Source organism: Aethalodelphis obliquidens, unplaced genomic scaffold (genome assembly GCF_003676395.1).
Source record: "Aethalodelphis obliquidens isolate GAN/ISIS:26980383/991018 unplaced genomic scaffold, ASM367639v1 scaffold24, whole genome shotgun sequence".
Classification (NCBI taxonomy): domain Eukaryota; kingdom Metazoa; phylum Chordata; class Mammalia; order Artiodactyla; family Delphinidae; genus Aethalodelphis; species Aethalodelphis obliquidens.
In genome coordinates, this window is record NW_020837968.1 from 872,452 (window position 1) to 892,009 (window position 19,558).

General features: G+C 44.2%; 1 protein-coding gene across 1 annotated transcript in view; it reads right to left on the minus strand.

Annotated features, from left to right (window-relative positions):
• Nucleotides 1-1,704: 1,704 nt before the first annotated feature.
• Nucleotides 1,705-19,558, minus strand: part of CRB1 (crumbs cell polarity complex component 1) — a 268,288-nt gene continuing 250,434 nt past the window's right edge. Inside the window, exon 13 of the mRNA XM_027122138.1 lies at nucleotides 1,705-2,480. Within this exon, the coding sequence (XP_026977939.1) occupies nucleotides 2,265-2,480 (216 nt within the window). The 3' untranslated portion in view covers nucleotides 1,705-2,264. The remainder of the gene's footprint in view (nucleotides 2,481-19,558) is intronic.

Below are 19,558 nucleotides of genomic sequence, written 5' to 3' on the forward strand. Positions count from 1 at the left end.
TTCTTCTTACCCTTGCTGATCCCAACAGGACCAACTTCTCCTCTGTGATTCTTTTTAGTTTGTAGTTTTTTAGTCAGCTACCTTTTTTTTTCTTTAAGCAAGAGCTCTTTTTGTCCTGTCCATATAAGCCTCTATTAAGAAGTTGTAACTCTAATGGGATGTAAATGTAAAGAAAATGTCTTATGGCATACTCCACATGCAGACACCCAGAGACATCCATTTTCTTCGACAAACACTTAAAACAATATGAAAAATTGAGGAAAGCCAAAGATTAAGCCATTAATAGCTACAAAGCTATTACAGTTTAGTAGCAGGAACATCCAATGACAAGTCACACAAATCTTGGGCACTTTGGGATTTTGCTGGTGGCAGGCACAAATAACATTCATTTATTATTTGTATATTTATGCAGAAAATATTCATTGTTTTTATTGTACATTAGGCCTGTTTTAAATGAGGGATTTTGCAGTGAAAGAAGAAAAACAAAGTTCTTGTCCCCATGTAACTTAAACTTTAGTCAGGAGAAACAGACAGCAAAAATTGTGTGATTTGTCAGGTAGTGATAAGCAGTATGGAAAAAAAATAAAGCAGAGGAAGATGAGGGAAAACCAGCGAAGAGTCTGAGAGGGGCTGGACAGTGGGGTAAAAGGAAAATCAGGAAGAAATGGTGTCCCATTGGGTGGCAAGTATTTCAAGAATGGAATGACCGCTGTTTCAAAGGCTGCTGAAGTCTGAGGATGGGCTGTTGTGTTTGCCAACGTGTCCATCGGTGACCCTGACACGAGCTCTTTCGTGGGGTGGTGCAGAGAAAAGCCAAATTAGTTTGATTTCAAGAGAGAATGGGAGGAGAGGAAGGGGAGACAGAGAATATAAAACTCTCTTATGGACGTTTTGCTGACGGGCATAGTGAGGAACGGGATGGTAATTGGAGGGAGATGGGGCCACAGAAGGTAATTTTATACGGTAGAAAATATGGCAGCATGTTTGGTGCTATTGGAAATGATCTAGTACGGTGGGAATGTTGATGATGTGGAAGGTAGAGGGGCGATTTCTGGAGTGGTGTCCTTGAGTAGTTGAGGAGCATGGCTTGCTATAGAACATATATAAAAATTCATGTTATTAATTTTTAAGCATATATCCAAAGTATATCGGGTTGGCCAAAAAGTTCGTTCGGGTTTTTCCATAAGTTGGTACAGAAAAATCCAAGCGAACTTTTTGGCCAAACCAATATATGCATACATTTAAATTTTTTATTTGTATGCTACTTTAATAGCATGCTATATGCATTTCAAAACACATATAAAAATCTAATTAAATCTTTGGAGGAAAAAATACATAAACAGAAGGCCCAGTATTTTCCCTCCAAACCACACAGATAGTCCTACACACATGCTCGTTGAGGTGCGTGCACTGTACTTTGGGGTTCTTACCTTTAGACAAGGTCACTGTCTGACACTGACTTGTCAAAAAGCAGTTGGAAGGAAAAAGCTTGGTCCTTCAGGTTTGAGAACACGAGGTTTCCTTTTATTCTGTTTTCTGCCTCGGAAAGTGTTTCGACCTTAAGCAACACCTTACAAAGGGCAAGGACTTTAAACATAGCGCTCGGGGTGATTTAGTTAAAACGTTCTTCAAATGCTCCTAGAGGTTACTTTTGTCACATGTAGTGTCACAAAATGCAAAAAAATACTCAGAAAGAGGAACAACCACATTTCAATTTTTATTTGTGGATGGTGAGTCGCTTTTTAACCATAGGTCTTTCCCATAACTTTCTCGAATCCATGACTGAAGGACAAAAAAATGTGCATCTCCTCATAGGTACAAACTAAAACCTTTCGCTACAGGAAGAGTGAGAGATGTGTCTATTTTTTTTTTTTTTCTGTAGTTTCTGTGTGAAAAAAATGCAGTTGCCAGCTGATGGGCAAACTAAAAACGTGTCCCCAAGTTGCAAAGAGTACAGAGTGTAAATGTCAGGCACTGGAGCTTTTCCCAGAAGTCGCATCCTCAGGAAGGTATTTTTCCTAATTATGAGGCTGAAATTATTGGCACAAGAAACACTGTTCCGTGATTGGCTAACATAATACAATAAAACAATGGTGTCAAGTTGAACCACTATGAACATCCATACAGTGGTCAAAGGAGTCCTTCCCACAGTTTCAGTGTGGTCCCAGTTGTAACCTGATGTCTCCAGGTTTGTCAGAAAAACACTCAGGTACAAGTGTCCCATTCGCAGTGTGTGGATCTCTTCCTCTAGAGACAGGATGGCCCTAAATCAGCCTTTCCATTGCAGGGGGAGCCGTCATGCTCCACATCTCCACGCGAGAGCCATCCTTTTCCTGACGGCTCGGGCTGTAGGACCCCTGGGTTGCCCTCTTGTTGGAGGCAACGACGGAGGCCACCACTGCCAGGAAGAGGATCAACAACAAGGCTAAAGTCACTGAACCGATGGCGGCGAAGACGTCTGAGAGCAAGTCATCTGCCAACTGCAAGGATAGAAATAATTGTGATGTGAGTTACAGAGCAAAGGAGAACGTCCAGGTCAAGGAACTACCCTGGAATGGAAACCAAGCAGAGCGCAGGTGCCACTCAGTGCTGGAGAAAGATCAAGGTGTGGAAGGAAAGTCAGGTGTCCTTATTCCAAGATCATGAGAATGTGACTGTCTCTAGAGTCCAAGGTCTAGAGTCAGAAAGTGAGGCAGGAGACACCTACTGTGTCTACTCTGTGTCTTAATTTCAGTGACTGAGGTCATTTGTGCGACATCAAGGCCAAAGGATGAACCCGCACGTTTATTTGTAAAATAGTTCTGCATCTATAGAGATGTATGGCTCACAGTCTTTCGACTCCCTTGCAAAAAGTTCTGATTTTGCACTGAAAAAAAATTGTTGTTTTACAGCCTTTCTCGGGAAAGGAAGAAAATTAAATTAGTTGGGTCTCATGGGAAAGATCTTGAGACACAGGCTGGGCTGCAATGAGCTGCTTTCCACAGTCATCACTCTGACTTGGATTCGATGTGACAATTGAATGGTTGTGAAAACACACGTGCGCCACATGGAACCAAACCTGGGAACAGAAAACTGCAGGCAGAGCCCCACATGGAGTAGCTCGGTCCTGGACTCTCAGGGGTGTGCCTTGGACAGAGTGGTTTGCCTAATGTTGATTCCAATGTGTTTGCCAAGCACTTTTTTAGCAATGGGTAAAATGAAACTGATTTAGTTGCATAGAAATATTAAAGACAGGACACAGTTGCTATTTGAATTTTTAACAGGTTTTCAAAGAAATATTTCTGTCAGGGTAAGTAAAAGCAGAAGTAAATTAGTTTACCTTCTCATTTAGCTTTCTCTAGGACCCATTCCCTGTTACCTAACCAAGCTACTGTTATAAATGTAATCTTTGTTAGTTTAACATCCTAGGGAATTTTAAACACCTTTGTTTTCCTTTGCGTTTTTACTTTGCTGTTGTTCACTGTGCTTTGATTTAGCCATTATATAATTAATATAATCCTTTAATACTGTATCTCTTCATAATATTGTCTTGGGTATACTCACTATGAGCCTTGTTTGAATGTGCTTCATTAGTTTCCTCATTCATTCAACAATGCTTATTGACTATCTGCTATAAACACTGAACTGAACTAGGAGATAAAAATAGAAGGTAAGTCAAAGTCTGAAATCTGGAGCTCAGACACGCACACACATATACACAGATAATCATACATTATAAACACGTTATGATAATGTCATAAATGAACTGCACAGGGGTGTAGGTAGAGTAATATTGGAATGTGGCATGTGATTACCTTTTGAAGGATAAATGAACATTCAAATAGTTCGAGCGGGAAATTCTACTTGGATGAAACAATTTGAAATCAAAAGGGCAAGAGTATATAAAAGTCCTTAGAGTTTGGGGAAACAGTAGGAAATCTGGCGTGACGAAATGTATTGTCCATAAATGTGTACATTTGAGTGGGAAAAGGATTTTAAAAGTTGGTGAGAGACAGAACTACAAGGTAGATGAATCTGGACAAGAAATTTGAAGGCCACACTAAAATTCAGACTTGGTCCTGAGGTCAGTGGGAGCCAGTGAAGGTGTTTAAGTGAGAGCATGATATGATCAAGTCTGTGTTTCATTAAAACTTGGCTCTGGTAACAGGATGGAGGGTGGGTGGAAAGTGAAGGTGGGGCTGGAGGTGGAGGAAATAGGAGTTTATTGTATTAGTCGTGGTGAGATGACCTCGGTCTAAGTTTGCCAGTGGAGTGAGACTCGAAGAGGAAAAGGTGGAGAGAGACTTGGGAGGCGGAGCCAGTCCACGGCAGACGGTGTGAGCGAGGCTGGGGGGAGCGGAGGGAAGACAAGAATGGTCACCACAGGAGATGACCCTGTTGGCTGGGGTCTCATTAGCTGGGATAAGATACACAGGAGCAGAAACAGGCGTGCATGGGAAGACTGCCTTTAGGCTGGGAAAAGCTAGCGTCAGGTTCCTGGGCAACATTCAGGTGTGCGCTGCTACTCTCCACATTATTGTCTAAAATTCTGGGTCACAGCAACTTTTCCAGTTATTGGAGAAAAAGCATATAGAGTTTCATAGAATTCACTCGTTCTTGAGAAAAATTGTTTACCTCAACTAGAGGGCAGGTTCTCCGGCCACACTGTGTGGCAATGACATCCTTTATCTGTAGGAATAACTGTGGGCTGGGACAGATGAATACAGCCATAGACCTGGCCTTGAAAGCTCAAGAGCCTGGGTCTCAGCAGGCAGATGGACCCCTTGGTGTTATCTGGGGACCTCTAGATTGTCTAACCCTCTTGTTCCTAGATGCTGAATTCTCCTTAATCTGTCCAGTAAACTGTGTCATCTTTGGGAGTCAATGGTTGTTCTGCTGGGTGGGTGAGTTGGGAGGGTCCACACCCACACAGAGAGGAGACGGATCACTTGGTTTGCCTCTGTTTTCTAAACTTCTCCGGCGTCTTCTCATTTGGGCTGAGAATGATTGCACGGGGAAAGCTAATGCCGCCCAGACCCTCGCCCCTGCCACCCTGCAGCTGGAGAGGGAGGGGACATGGCAGGTGTAGGCGCTGAGTTCTCGTTGGGACCCCAGTTCTGGCAGAACCAGAGGACTGATCCGCTTCACTTATCTCGGGACCTGCGGGGAACCAAGGCTCTTGTCTGTAGAGGCTCCACTGCTCTCAGCAATGTGGAGAGAATGGAAGGGCCAGCTCCAGACCTGAGAGAAACCCCCTGCCTCTACCGGCTGTGTGCTGAGTGGCGGGCCTCAGCCAGTCCCTGCAAGACACTGGGTTTGATCACCTGTAACACCAGATCCTAGCATCTACTCCCAGGGATGGGAGTCAGGAGACACAACACATGCAAAAGCCAAAGAGAATGTCCCAGAGTAAGTTCCCAGCACGGGAGAATGTGAGCAACCGTGAAGATGTGATGTATCACCTCGCTGACTTCATTCAATTCTGAAAGATGACGTAGAACTCCCTCAGTGCCCCGGGATACAACCCGGGAGCCAACCTACAAACCTAACACGGCAATTCCGAGCTTCAGATAAAGTTTTGGATGAAATGGCTGGCCTAGTGATATCAGATAGGGCGTGTCACTCGGCTTTGGTGGGGAGCTGAGGGAGTCAGTTTGAAATCGCCTCTGGAGGGCCCTTTGCTTTTGAATTCCCCTGGCTGAAAGGCCTTTTTTGCTCTGCTATTCTTCAACTGGGCTTAAAATACACAGCCCTGGAATGGATCCTTTGATAACTGAAACTGCTGGGACACAGGAACTGACAAGGCCGCCAGGTGTGGACCGTCCTGAAAAACAGCGTGAGTTTAAGGCCAGGCCTGTATGGATGGGTTGTGCTGCTAATGCTGCACTTTTGAATAACCTTTTTCAGAAAAGATAGACCCCAAATTCATTAAAATTTCATGTAAAATTACTTTTCAGATGGCTTATGCTGCAATCTGTATCGTTAACATCCCGTTTAAATGTACATTTTATACATGATCACATTAAACTGTGGTGACTTGGAACTCCCCATCTGCAGAATGATATAAATAGGTGCTTCATTTTTTTTCCTCCATGGAAGATTCATTCTGAAACATTGACTGGTTGTGGCCAAATGTGACCCAAGGCAAGGATGCACGCTGGCATTCTCAGGGGAAACTGCCAAAACTTATTTTGAACCTTCTCACCTGAGCCTAGGCTAGAACACGCTGGAAATGCACATTAGCTTTTTTCCCTTAAACTCCAGAAGAGGAATTCTATGCTGTGATTCCCCTGGGGGAGACTGGAAACAGATGGAAATGGGTTTGAATCCAGTTTTGCCACTGGTGTCCTACACTTATCTCTGCTGTTTGCCCACCTGTAAAGCGGGAGTGACAGTTCCTGCGTCCTAGGCTTGCTCTGAGACGTGGAGTATCCAGGTGTGTGGAGCTTCTCTGAGGGGCAGGCTCAGAAGGGAAGTCAGTCCTTGTGGCCGCTCCTGTTTAGCACTCTTCAGAGGGATGACCCTTCCCCGGCTGATTTCCCCGGTCCTGCTTGGGCGTCAGGACACCCACCAGATGCCACCCACTCTGGCAACAAGTCGGGACTCAGAGCCCAGCCTGGGAGCCGAGAGGGGCAGCCGCTGACCTGGAGCTGGCAGGGGCCTGGGCCATCTGGCCGTCAGGGCCCACAGCCCCTCACTAGCTGACTGCTGGTCAGTTCATCTGATTTTGAAAACACGGAACGAGCTGGCTTGTCTGGAAAGGAAAAGTAATGAGACTATCTCTGTCCTCAGCACGAGGATCCGCCTGTCATAATATTTAGGGCCAATTCGGAAAAACGTGAAAATAATAAGCACATTGGAAGGAGCCTGGAAAAACAGGATATCTTAGGAAACTTGACCTCCTATTTCCAGGTGAAAGGAGGTGAAGACGTTAAAGCTTTGACTTGAGGTGAGGAAATTCTAGGACTGAGGCCATGGTTTCCCCCTTAGGGGCATATTTTTCTCACGTCGGATTTTGTAAAATCAGCAGAAGTACGTTTGTAGTTGAAAAAAGCAGAAATGTTGGAAGTTAAAAACTGGCTCCTGAAAAACACTAGGGTGGAGTGAATTCCCCAAATCCTTCTTAGAATTCAGTTTATATGTCCGTTGTGTGGAAATATGTGGAGACAGTTGAAGACAGGAAGTTAGAATGTTTGGATGTGCTAGTTGATTACAGGTTATATTCCAGCTTCAATATGTGAGTTTCTGAAATGTGTGTGTGTGTGTGTGTGTAGTGTTACACAAGTACATAATAGTACGTTATGTACTATTATGAGCGTTAGTGATTAATGGGAAAAATACTTTAAAGATGTTGTGTTTTTACAAAGCTGGTTATAATATTTACCTTCCATCTGTGTATCTAAAGTGAAATGAGGACATCTCTTTGACTCTCATCCTTCAAATTAAAAATAAAGAAGAGATAGATGAGAGAGAGAGAGAGAGAGAGAGAGAGCAAGCAGTTCTTGTGAATCACTATTGTAACAAGTAGGTCTTCAATTTGGTGGATGGTAGAAAACTCCCACACAGACCTGGGTCCTTGAACTATCTCTTATTAGTGAATTGCTAGGAACAGCCGTTTCCATAGTAATATTGAATATGTGCCAGAACTCTGTTTTTAAAATGAATATTGCTGCAGCAGCCGATTTTCAACCATAAATACACTGTCCCCTTTACAGTTATAAGGGGGGAAACAGGGTACCGAGAAGCTGAAAGCGGGGCCTTGGGCAGCATCCTGGCACAGGGAGGGGACCACCCAGCAGATGCTCCTGCCACCTTGTAAAATGCTCAGAACTGGGAAGCATGGCAGCCACGGAGCCCTCTCCAGGCAGCTGACGGCTGCAGGGACCAGGGGGGCGTCTGAACTGCAAGCCCAGTAGCATTTTCTCCTTGGTGCTCCCATCTCTTCATCCGCTGCTCTGCCTCTCCCAGAAGACACACAGGCTCTCAAAGGAAGCCGACATAGTCTTTCAACCAACTCTCACCAAGTAATTACAGTTCCTTACAACTCTACTAATTGGGGACCGTCTTGACAGCCTGGTGATGGAGAAACCCGGCGACACGAGGTGGTTCCGGGCACCACCCCCACTCCCGGAGGGGTGCTGTCCTGGGAACCTTCTAATGCGATTTCCACATCAGGCCCCACCGAAGACGTTGGAATCGCTACTGGAAATTTGGTACACGGGAGACAAATCAGAAAAGGAGCTGGTCCAGCACAAGGCTGCACGTTTGGGGTTGCAGCCCTAGTTGAAAGCATCGCTTCTTTCACAACTGACCACCAGCCCACGCATGACGTGTGTGGGCTTTTAGGGGAAGAGCACCATTATTCTGAGATTTGAGGGGTGCTGTGACACTGGTCATGAAGGGACACAGTTATTCCTGCATTCAGCAAGTGTTTCTTGAACACGCCCTCTGTGTGAGCACAGTGGGAGCTAGAATACAGTGGTGAGCCCGGCAGTTCCCAACCCCACCCATCTAGTGTTGGGTCTGGAATTCTTGCCCCGATGTCTCACAAGCTCTTTCCTACTCAGGATGCCACATTTTCAGCAGAAGCATAGATGTAGCTAGAAGTTTGGAGACACGGCTTTCCTATTCTCTCTCCTTAAGCAGGTGGTGTAAGTGATATAATTGTTCTCCTTGGAAGACCAGGTCTTATGAATAAAAATTCACTCTTTGCCTCATACAAGAACCAAATCCCAGCAGCCCAAACTCAGATTTCATTATGTTTTGGTAAATTCATTGTTTGAAGATAATTGCTGCCCTTTCTGCTGACCCTGGGTCAGGGGCGTTACCAGATGTTGTACGCACAGAAACGTTTAAATTCCAGGTAGGGATTATCACATCCTGTCACCTTCTCAGGGAGGCCTTGCCTGATTGCCCTCTTTAACTGTAATCAGCTTCATCTCTCTCCAGCACGTCGCGCCCTGGGACACCTAACAGTTCACGGGGGAAGTCCCTCCCCTCCCAAGGCAGAAGTTCCATCAAGGTGCAGCTCCATCCTCTGCCTCTCAGCCCCTGGACCGGCATCCGTGCCCCAGGGACCCCGCGGTGATCGCCACTGGGCAGAAGGCTTGCCCAGCAGCACATGGCGAGCTCTCAACTTCATGCACAGAGCTTCTCCCCAGGGATTCCTGCAGGAGGACACCCTCAGCCTGTGACCCACAAGAGGAGAGACAGCCGCTCTCTAACTCCGCTGAAGGGTCAGGGCGCCTCGGAGGGGCTGCGGGCAGACACTGGGCGGGGGGGGGGGGGGGCGGGGGGTGCGGCAGATCAGAAACCACGTGATCAAAGAGTGAAGGGGGCTACTATTATTATATAATTTGGCTACTATTCCTTTCTGTGGAATCCGCCACAAACAGTCTGCTTTCACCTTCTCCTGCACCAGAGCCCAGATGGGAATGTCATCAGGTGACACAAGCAGGAGATGCGAGAGATCATTTTTTTTTTTTAATACCATTTTCTATGTGTGAAACATTCTTTTTGTCTCCGCTAGGTGACCCCCTGGACATTATCATGGCCCATTTTGGTCTCAGAAAACCTGGGTAGACAGTCATACTTCCTTTCCTTCTCTTTCTCTCTGCATTCCAGAAAACAGTGGTCACCAGCTGAAGACTCGGGCTGTGTAGTGCGCACCACACTGTGAGCTGCACACACTTGTGTTTGTCAATCGGACGCCCTTTCCATCTTCATTATTTTACACTGGGATCCACTCAGAACGCAGTCCCCTGCCCTATCCGCTCGGGTTGCTCTCTTGTTCATTCTCAGGGTCGCAACCTGGTTAAGACAGTAACTGTCTCTTACGTGGCTGGTTAAACGGTCCTCTAGCCATCCTTTCTTGCCCCAGGATCTACCCCAGCCAGCCAGCCCTACAGAAAAAAAAAAGAGCTTGCTTACCTGGCTGGGAAGCCCACGGATGCTATCCGCATCAGTCCTAACCGTGTCAAGCCTAACCTGCTGAGTTTTAAGTCAAGGCTCGTTTTGACTTTGCCCCCATTTCCCTGTGAAGGTCAGCATCAGCTACGCCCTGCACGTCTGCAAAGCGACTGTCCTTACCCGCCCTTCTCGAGCAGGAACCAGCCTCCTCCGCCCCTCCCCCGCCCATGCCGCTCCTCCAGGTTGAACACGCCCTTTCAGGAGACCTCTCCTCTGCTCAGAGCACCCTGGGGCTTAGCTGCCCTTTGCAGTCCCCCCGGGCACCCCGCGGGCTCTCCTCCCAGCATCTCATTCCCGGAAGCCCAGGGCTCAGCCCCGTTTAGAAGAGCTGCGGCCCGGCCTGTCCGGCGTGAACTGTCCCGTGCAGTTGAACGTGCTGCCCTGTTCATCAGGGGTTAGGCCACCCTCCACCCCGCCCCTCAGGATTGTACGGATGAGTATCTGTTTCCTCTGGAACTTTCCGACACGACCAAGTGCAGTGCTTTGCACAGAGTGGCCGATCAATTGTTATTGACTCACCCACTGGTAGTGCTCGTGGCTCTGTTGAACGCCTTGATTCGATTCTTTTTTCAGTCGTCGGGAGACTTCTCTACTGCCGGGAGTTTATTGGTGGGGACATGGTCCACCCATTTGTTCATGCGCTCATTCACTCACGCATCGTCAGTGAACACCGTCACCGTGGCAGGCAGCTCCCTGGGTCCTGGACACACGCGATCCAAAGGCATAGGCATAGCCTTCAGAGAGTTCACCGTGGAGTGATAGTCCCGGGCCGGGCGGCTACGCAAACCGCCACAGTTCAGGCGACGGGTTAGAGGCGAGTATGAAGGAAAGAAAGGCGAGAAGGTGGACTTCATGACATGCTCCAGTTTTCTTAAAGGGAGCTGCTGGAAGAAGGAGGTGAGGAAGCGTGTTGAAGGCAGAAGGAAACACCACGATCCAGCGGGAGAGAGGAGAAGCGTGCCTGGGCCTTTCCTGCTTGCCTGGGAGGCCGGTGGAGGGAAGTGCTTCTTGCTTCTGCAGAGACCCACGCGGAGAAGCAGCAGCCCATGTGTCAGGAAAGCGTTCACCCAACCTGGGCAGTAACCACAACAGGTTCCCTTCCAGGAAGCTTCTCTCCTCTCCCTCAGCGAAGCAGAGGACAGAATCGCACGCGCAGTTTCATAGATATTCTCTGCAGGTTCTTTCCTAGCACATCTGACCTACACCTCTTATAAGAAACCTATCAGCCTCGTAGGCCAGGAGTCCTCTACTAACCTGGGTTTTGGAGGACACAGAAAGATTTAAATTTCTTTATACCCATTCTCTGACATGGTCTATAGATTTCAGAAGGTGATTGATAAGTATATCAATTGATTTTATACAACATTTCAAAAGCAAGAGAATATCCAGCAAACAAGTTAAAAAGGCAGGGGGACTTTTGAGATTAAATCATACTAAAATGACATGACAACTAACAACTAAATGCAATTGATTGTATCCTTGATCAAAAACAAAAATCTAAAGGACAATTTTGGGACAATTAGAGAAATCTGAACATGGATAGTATATGAGATGGTAAATTTCTTAAATGCCATACTGGTATATGGTTGTAGAAGGGAGTCCTCTTTCTTCGGAGACGCTGAAATATTTCGTGGTAAAGTGTTACAACGTCTGCAACCTACTTTCTAAAGCTAGAGCAAAAAAAGTATGTATATAGAGGTAAGAAAGGGAGCAAAATATTAAAAAACTGTTGAAACTGGATGAAGGATATGTGTTCACTGCACTATTTTTTTTTTCTGATTTTCTTTAGCTTTCATTTTTTTTTCCAAAAAAGTTAGAAAAGTAATACTTTTAAAAATGATGTTACCGTGAAAATAATTCCTCTAAGCCCCCAATTTGTGGATCTTGCTTCTTCACTATCTGTTTGTTCTTCTGCTACTCTGGGTCTTGCTGATTTCTCTCCCTGCTATACTTTTATTGCCTAGTAAATCTTGTTCCCATCGACGGTTTTATCTCCCATCTAGACACTGAGACATTCATGGATCACATCACATGCCAGTTTCCTCACACATTTGGCCCTAACCCTCCTGCTGGAGCCTAACGCAGTGCCAGGCACACAGTGGGCATCCGTGGACTTCCTCACCATCTCCTGGCATTGTCCTTCCTGACCTAAAGGCTGTACCTTGGCCCTTTCCTCACTTGGAATTCTTTCTTCTTACCAACTTTCTTCAGTCGGTGAAAAGCTGCTATTAATTCATTCTCACATTAAGCAGGAGAAAGAATGCCAAATCCCCAACATCCTTATGGCTTATCACATGTCCTTTTGGCAAAGGTAATCTAGCCTGTGTCATTGTATTTATTGCCCCCAAATCAGAACCAGTTGCCAGAGTAATGAAGGTCTATTGGTTTGTGTTGGCTTAATCCACATCAGGGGGGCTTTAGGGGCATATAAGGATAATTTGACCAGCAAAAGGAAAGCCATAAAAATGATCAAAAACGCTAACAGATATGCTGAGAACACCAAGCTTGTTTTACTGAGGATTTATGGCCAACTTATCAGAAAATTATTTGGTCCAAGTCTACATTCAAACAGGTCCCTCAGTAATTCAGCAAAGATTCCAGCCTCTGAAAAAAACAGCCTCTATAATGAGATGCTCCAGTAACCCCTAACTTGCTGCACATGTAGTTTAATTTTCAACAGTTGTGAGACTGCAGTAAATCCAGCTTTTGAATAACTAGTTCCACTGATACCTCAGACCTGCATTAAATTAGCAGAGCATGAAGATCAACGGCATCCTCTCTCCTGACATACCTGCGTCCATGTTTATTAACCAAATCGAGCTTAAATGTCTGACCTCCCCCACATGGCAGCCGTGCCAGCGCCTGCGGGGTCCCAGCAGAAGTGAGTGCCAAGTCACCAGGCTCTGCCGCATGATGTCAGCTGTGCCCCAGGCCCAGCTCTGGAGGTTGTATTTTATGGACCAGACTCAAATTGGTTTCCCCTCGTGCAGGTGATAAAGTGTGGCATCACGTCACCCATGTGAAATATATTACCTTAACTTTGACAGCTTGTCACTGAAGTCGCTGTTTATATAATCTATTGTGCCATTTACTCTATTCTTATTTTACAAAGCAACAATAGAAATGAAAACCCTTGCTTCCAGTGTTTCATGGATGAATGTCTATACCCTGTACCTTCTCTTAAAAAAATCTCAGAAGTAGCTATTTCTATTGTCATTGTTGGTTTACATCAAATTATCAGATTTTCAGTTTCAAAGTCTGCCTCGTGGAAGATGAAAGCAGCATTGCGTGCTTTAACTGGAATCCTTTCACAGTGCAGCTCTCTCCCTTCCGAATCGTTTTGAGACTTGCTACGTCTAAACGGGGAAGGAGCCTGCCATGCTGAGGTTGGTCGGATCCAAAGTGAACATTCCTAAAAATCTATGAGCTTGTCACCACTTAGAACACCAGGGTACCTTACCACCAGCAAAGATAGAAACCTTCATATTGGGAAGATTGATTAAAGTAGTATTTAGTTTTAGAACTAAGGAGTTCTTTCAGAAGTCAGGCTTTCAAATTCCAAATAAGCCATTTGGTAAAAGTCTATGGCAGGATTAAAACAAAACAAAACACAAACACAAAAACCTTATGTCTGATTTTGATAATAGTCCACCTAAATGTCCCAAAATGCAACTGGGGGTAAAGATCTATTTACAGTGGTATTGAGGATGTACAGCCTTCCTTCTTGGGGGGACAAAAATAAAGTCTAACAGCATTTAACTCAGTCTAAAAATCCTGCTGAACTACAGTTGCCCTATCTCTATGTATTCAAGTAGCATAGACTTTGACAGCCTATTATAAAATGAGACCAGACAATATAGCTGTGCTGGTTATTTTACACTTTTGGAGCTCTAGGTGTATGTACACAGTAATTATGATATACAACGTGTCTGCATTGCCTTTTGAAATAACGGTTTAGGAGATTCTTGCCTGAGAAGTTCTCTTCCTTCCCTACAAAGGGCTCAAAGGACGAATCTTCTCCTTTTGCCACTGACTAATTTCTAGTGACTGTTTTAATAAGAAGAAGATCAGATTCTGTTTCCTATCCAGTTCAGAGACCTTTTTAAGAAGGAATGAGATAACCTAGCTAACATGTTAAATTGTGTTTTAGTTCTATAATTTGTCATTAATATTCCAAAATATAAGGCTTTTCTCCGGATAAACTTTGCTGATTGCTGCATTTTCTCATATTCTGTGTCATACTGAAATTTTAATTATTTACATTCTTTTTTTTTCCTGAAGTTTGGAGTAATTGCCTAAAGAATATTCCCCTTACTAACTTAAATAATTTGAAACATGTGGAAATTTTGTTTTCTAAACTCCCAAAGAGACTGAGAACTGAGAATTGAAGCTATAAACTAAGCCTCTTCAGTTTTGTTGCTTCTTTTCCCAGACCCCAGAATAACACTTCTCTCCCACCTTTATAAAGTATTTCCCTTGGGTCTATAACTTTTCTATTCCACCACCATTTAGATGACTTGTCCTCAGGGATATGGCTGTGCTAAGAGCCTCGGGAAGAAAACCAAGATTAGTCACCAGGCTTGCAGAATCCTCCCCGATTCTGTTTACGAGGATGGCTGCCAATTCTCCAAACGTGCTCTGCACTCATGTTCTTTTCAGGGTCACTCTGCTCGCACAGCACAGATTAAACACACAGCCTCAGGACTCTCAGTGTTGTGAGGAGAAGCATTTACATTCCACTGACAGCGCGGGGTGTCAAAGGAAGCCATCTGCTCTGATTTAACGACACAAGGGATAGCTACGGCTCTGAGAAGAGAAAGAGAGTTACAACGTGGCTCACCTCAGCCAACCACTCCTCTGCGCGGCGGACCTGGGGAGGAATCGCCTCCATATTAAGAGGCATTTTTATCCTTAGAGGTTCTTAGAGGTTGGCCCTCTACCCAATGGTTTCATTGTTCTCTTTTATTAAAATGTCTTTGCTACCGTTTTTTAGGCCTCTTCCCCTGGTCTCAGGAACCTAGAATAAATCTAGTGTTTCTACTACAAGGTGGCAACTAGATCTTTGATTATTTGTACATTCTACCCAGGCCATTCATCTTTTCGATATTCTACAATGAGATCAGCTGTAAAACACTTTGGAACTAAAAGGTGGTACATAGGGGAAAAAGGAAAAGTAATTAAAACCTGAGGACTTAATCTTTCCCTGGCATCTGACAAGTCACCTCATTTTAATCTTCACACTAGTCTAATGATACAGAGATCATTGCCCTTAATTAAAAGATCTTTTAAGCAATTTGTCCCAAGTAACAAATTACTTAAGCAGCAGATCCGGTACCCAAACGGTCAGGGCTTGTTCAGTTATGCACAGATGCATCCTAGGTAGAGCACTATATAGCTGTAACCCCAAATCTACCCTGAATTTCAACTAAGTTACCCTTATTCGACATATTTACACACTGAGAGATGAGTAATAATAGTTATTTTACACTTCAGGTCTCTTGCTATGGACAGCACTTATATAACCAGCTGCGTTTCCCTGCTTGTCGGTGTTGGTTTAATTTTTTGGGACTTTGCATGTCAGAATAAACTCCAACAAAGTAGGCTGAGAGGTGGAAGGATTTTGTTTGTGAGTTCTAGGAAGGTGCCCAGCACACAGTGGCTGTCTGGGAGGTAAGCTGTCTCTATATACTGTGCCTGCATAGACCCTGAAAAATTCAGGGGGAGAACAAAGAAAAGGACCCAGAATTCACAACTTTCAGTCCCATGCTTTTAACACCCCAGCATGTCTATCAAGAAATAAAACAAGGAAACAATGCAGAAAATCTCCCAGGGTTGTTGCTTGTATAAAACAGCCCTGTGCTACCCTCCAGTTTCAACACAATGTTATCAGGCGATGATTAAGAAGGTAGCTGTTTCCTCGCTTCTCAGTGTCAGAAAACAAGGTATCAAGCCAACAACTCCCTTTGTAGGTGCAGCACTGAGATTGCAGCCACATAGTGCTTCCAACTGTAAATATTAATGGTGAAGGAAAGAAAGAGATCTTCCCTGGCTCTGGGCTGCCTGAGCTCAGCAGATTACATGACACTCTGGCATGATTTGCTGAGATGTAGAAAATTGAACTTCTTGTTAACAAGTTTCCATGTATTTTTTACTCCATCAGCAGGTTCTTGAATCAATGCCTAGATTAGGTTTGACTAACATCAGCACAATTTGACTTTGATGGAAAGTTTAAAATTTATAATTAAAAATTGTACATCCATTTGCTAATTTCCAAGTAAAAGGAGCTAATCCTTCTGGAAGCTATAGCATTTATACCTGGTTCCCCAAAGCACCATTTATACCTGGTTCCCCAAAGTTCTTTTGCTTCCTCCTGGATGAAGAAGTCTATAATGCTTTTAGGACACTGGGGAACACTCAGGGGCAAACTAAGAAGGCCTTTTACATTTCACCCACTGCCAAAGGATTTAAGGTTTCCATGAGCTTGGAAGAATGACAGGGTTGTTTTTATACTCCTTTTGAGACACTAATTTCAAAACCGTTATATAGGAGCTCCTATTTTCTTGTAGATTTAAAAAAGTGGACTCAACATTGTTTATGTGAAAACACGCATGCATATTTTACTCTATATAAAGTATATAAGTATGATTTATAGTTCCTGTGCTCAGTAAATGCCGGTTGATGAGGATGGTGATACAGGAGTCCCTAAAATGCACTTAAGCTGTCCCACTGCAATGGCACATGACTACCCATAAAGTCTGGCGCAAAAATGTTATCCTGCACTACCATGTACAAAATCAAGGAAGGCAGCATTACCTGTGCACAAAATGTTATAAAGTCTACCTACTTTTATTTATAAGAACATGCTTTGGGGCTTCCCTGGTGGCGCAGTGGATGAGAGTCCGCCTGCCGGCTGGGCCTGTGAGCCATGGCCGCTAAGCCTGTGCGTCCGGAGCCTGTGCTCCGCAATGGAAGAGGCCACACAGTGAGAGGCCCGCGTATACCCCCCCCAACCCACCCCCCAAAAAAGAACACGCTTTGAACTGTGTAGCAAAAATTCTAATTGGCGTATTCTCGGCCGTGGACTCCTACAGTTCATTACATGCCATGTGTCTGTCTTATTGTGTGATTTCAAGATCCAAACTTTTCTATATTTAGAAAGCTGCACTCAAACAGAATATAGCATCTTCTTCTCTCCTGTCAACTTCAGAGTTCATGACACATTGTAGGTGCTCGAGTTATTTTTGACTGAATTGACAAATTACATAGCATTGTAAAACAAATGCAAAAGCAAACTTGACATAGATGACGAGCAGCTCCTGATCTATCCAGGTGATACTTGGTTTACTTGTCAGGTAGAGAGGAAGACCTGGCAGATCTGCGTGTCAAGGCCCACCTGGGCCTCACTTTGAACTCAGAGAACTCAGCAGGAGCCTGTCATTGTAACTGCAATCTGTGACCACTGGAATGAGTAAATCAGTGAACAAATACCTTAAAAGGGAATTGGGCCAAGGATGGTGTCCTTGTCAAATCTGCTCTAGCTAACAGTGCCATGTGAGTTAATAAGCGGGACACAGCCTACTCCTCCCTCCCAGAATATTTTAGTTGATCAGGGAGCCACTCAAATGCTTTGCCCTTTGTAAATGCACATCACCTTCGTGACTCTCACAATGCCTCCCAGGCTCTTTACATCCCAGAATGCCTCTGTACAAAGGTGCACGTTATAGTCCCAACCCGCCTCCACCGCCGTGGTGGGAATCCTGCCAAGCACGCCACCATTTCTGTCTCAGGGCAGAAGACAAATTATATGCAATTACTCAGAACCTGTACCTCTTGAGCTCACCCCACAAGGTGAGTGGGAAGCTCAAAGTCATCACTTAGGGTTCTGCAAATACAATATTAAACTGAGATGCTTATATTGGTTTCTGTAATTCAAGAGCATTTATTTTGGTAATTTAAGTGGCAATGGAGTTATCCCAGTTCAAACACACATGACCTTTACCCTCAAGAAGCTGCAAATTAGGATAACGTACATACTGCCAGCTGTGAATATCTTTAGCATTCACAGGACTTAATTGGTAAAAATAAATAGGTACTGGATTCCATGAGAGCCACAGAGGAGATTTTACAATCTATCTTCCATTTCCATTTTTTCATTTTCTCCCTGGAAATGTTCTTCAAAACATTCCAGAGTTCCCTGGATGCAGTTTGTCTCATGAAAAACTTGCATTTCTTTAAACTATATATAATGGTACCTATTTCAAACACCCATTTTACAATTAAGAAATGCTAACATTTCTGAAATATTTGGGTAGGGCAGTCTGCTTAAAAACAATCTCCAGGTGTTGTGTTTTATAATTTAGGAAACAGAAACCCAAGATTGTATTTTGGAGGAAAATCAGTGATGAGTCTGAGTAAATCACTTAACTTGTTTGGGCCTTAGTTTTGGCATCTGTAAAGTGGCAACAACATTCCTACTGATGGTAAGATTAAATGAGATACTACACGTTGGGCACTTTTGATCATCAGGACAGCTCGACATCAGAGAAGGCCCAGCTCCCGTAGGAAGAGACACCAGGGGGCCCTGGTCACCTGGTCCCTGAGCCAGTGGGGTTTCCTGGGCTGGTGACTCTTCTTGGGCAGTTGATGGTCCACTTTCAGAAACTTCTGGCTTCCTCAGCTCTGAAAATAGATGGCACTAACCACAGAAATGCTTCAACCACCTCCTGCTTGGTCTAGGGTACATTTTATAAGGATTTGCACAATTGGGATATTTTTAAAAAGTGACTAAATGTATTTATTAATTTTACGTACTTTAAGATGATGAATGATAGCAGCATTAGTCTATAGCCTCAAAGAATCTTTTCTTCATGGTGCTGATCCAGGGAATTTGCTCAATTTTTAGGGAAGGGAGACAATCTGAATCTCCTCAGACCAAAACATGCCTTTGGTCCTTTGGGAAGAAAAGGGAGAGCATCATGGGCCTGAAAATCCTCAATTAATGAATAAGAACTTTAGAAAGATACAAGTGAAGTTTAAAAAAGATGCTTAAAGCCAATCGTAGTTAACAAAACGATGCCTAGAGGAAATTTTAATTGGTAGAAATCAAAAATTAAGTTAAAGAATATGTGCCTTTAATAAGCTAGTGAAAAAACAGCCCCCCACCCCACCAAACCTATTCAACAAAACTTCCTGCCTGAACAGCATTATTTAAAAAAAAAATAGAATATCTGAAACAAGGAACAGTTTGTATTAGTTTGAGTTCTAATAGGAAAGAATAAGACTGAGAATATCATTGAGGCGTTTTCATCAGTCAAATAAAACCATCATTAAAGAAAGGTGCTACCATTTTTGGTGGAAGGTAATCCTTCTAATCAAAGTGAGTGGCAGCCCACAGATAATCACAACCTATTGGTAATAATTTAGAGGAAAGCATGGAGAGGCCTAAATCACGTTATTAGGAAATGACTCTTCCTTCTCGGGCTGGATTTCAACAGGAGCTTGGATCCATAATCTTGCCCTAGCTTGAATTTATCTGATTTTACATCCCATCACTTCCCAGCATCCTTCATCTGTCCTAGTCAGGCCTGGTCACTCTGTGTACTTCACATCA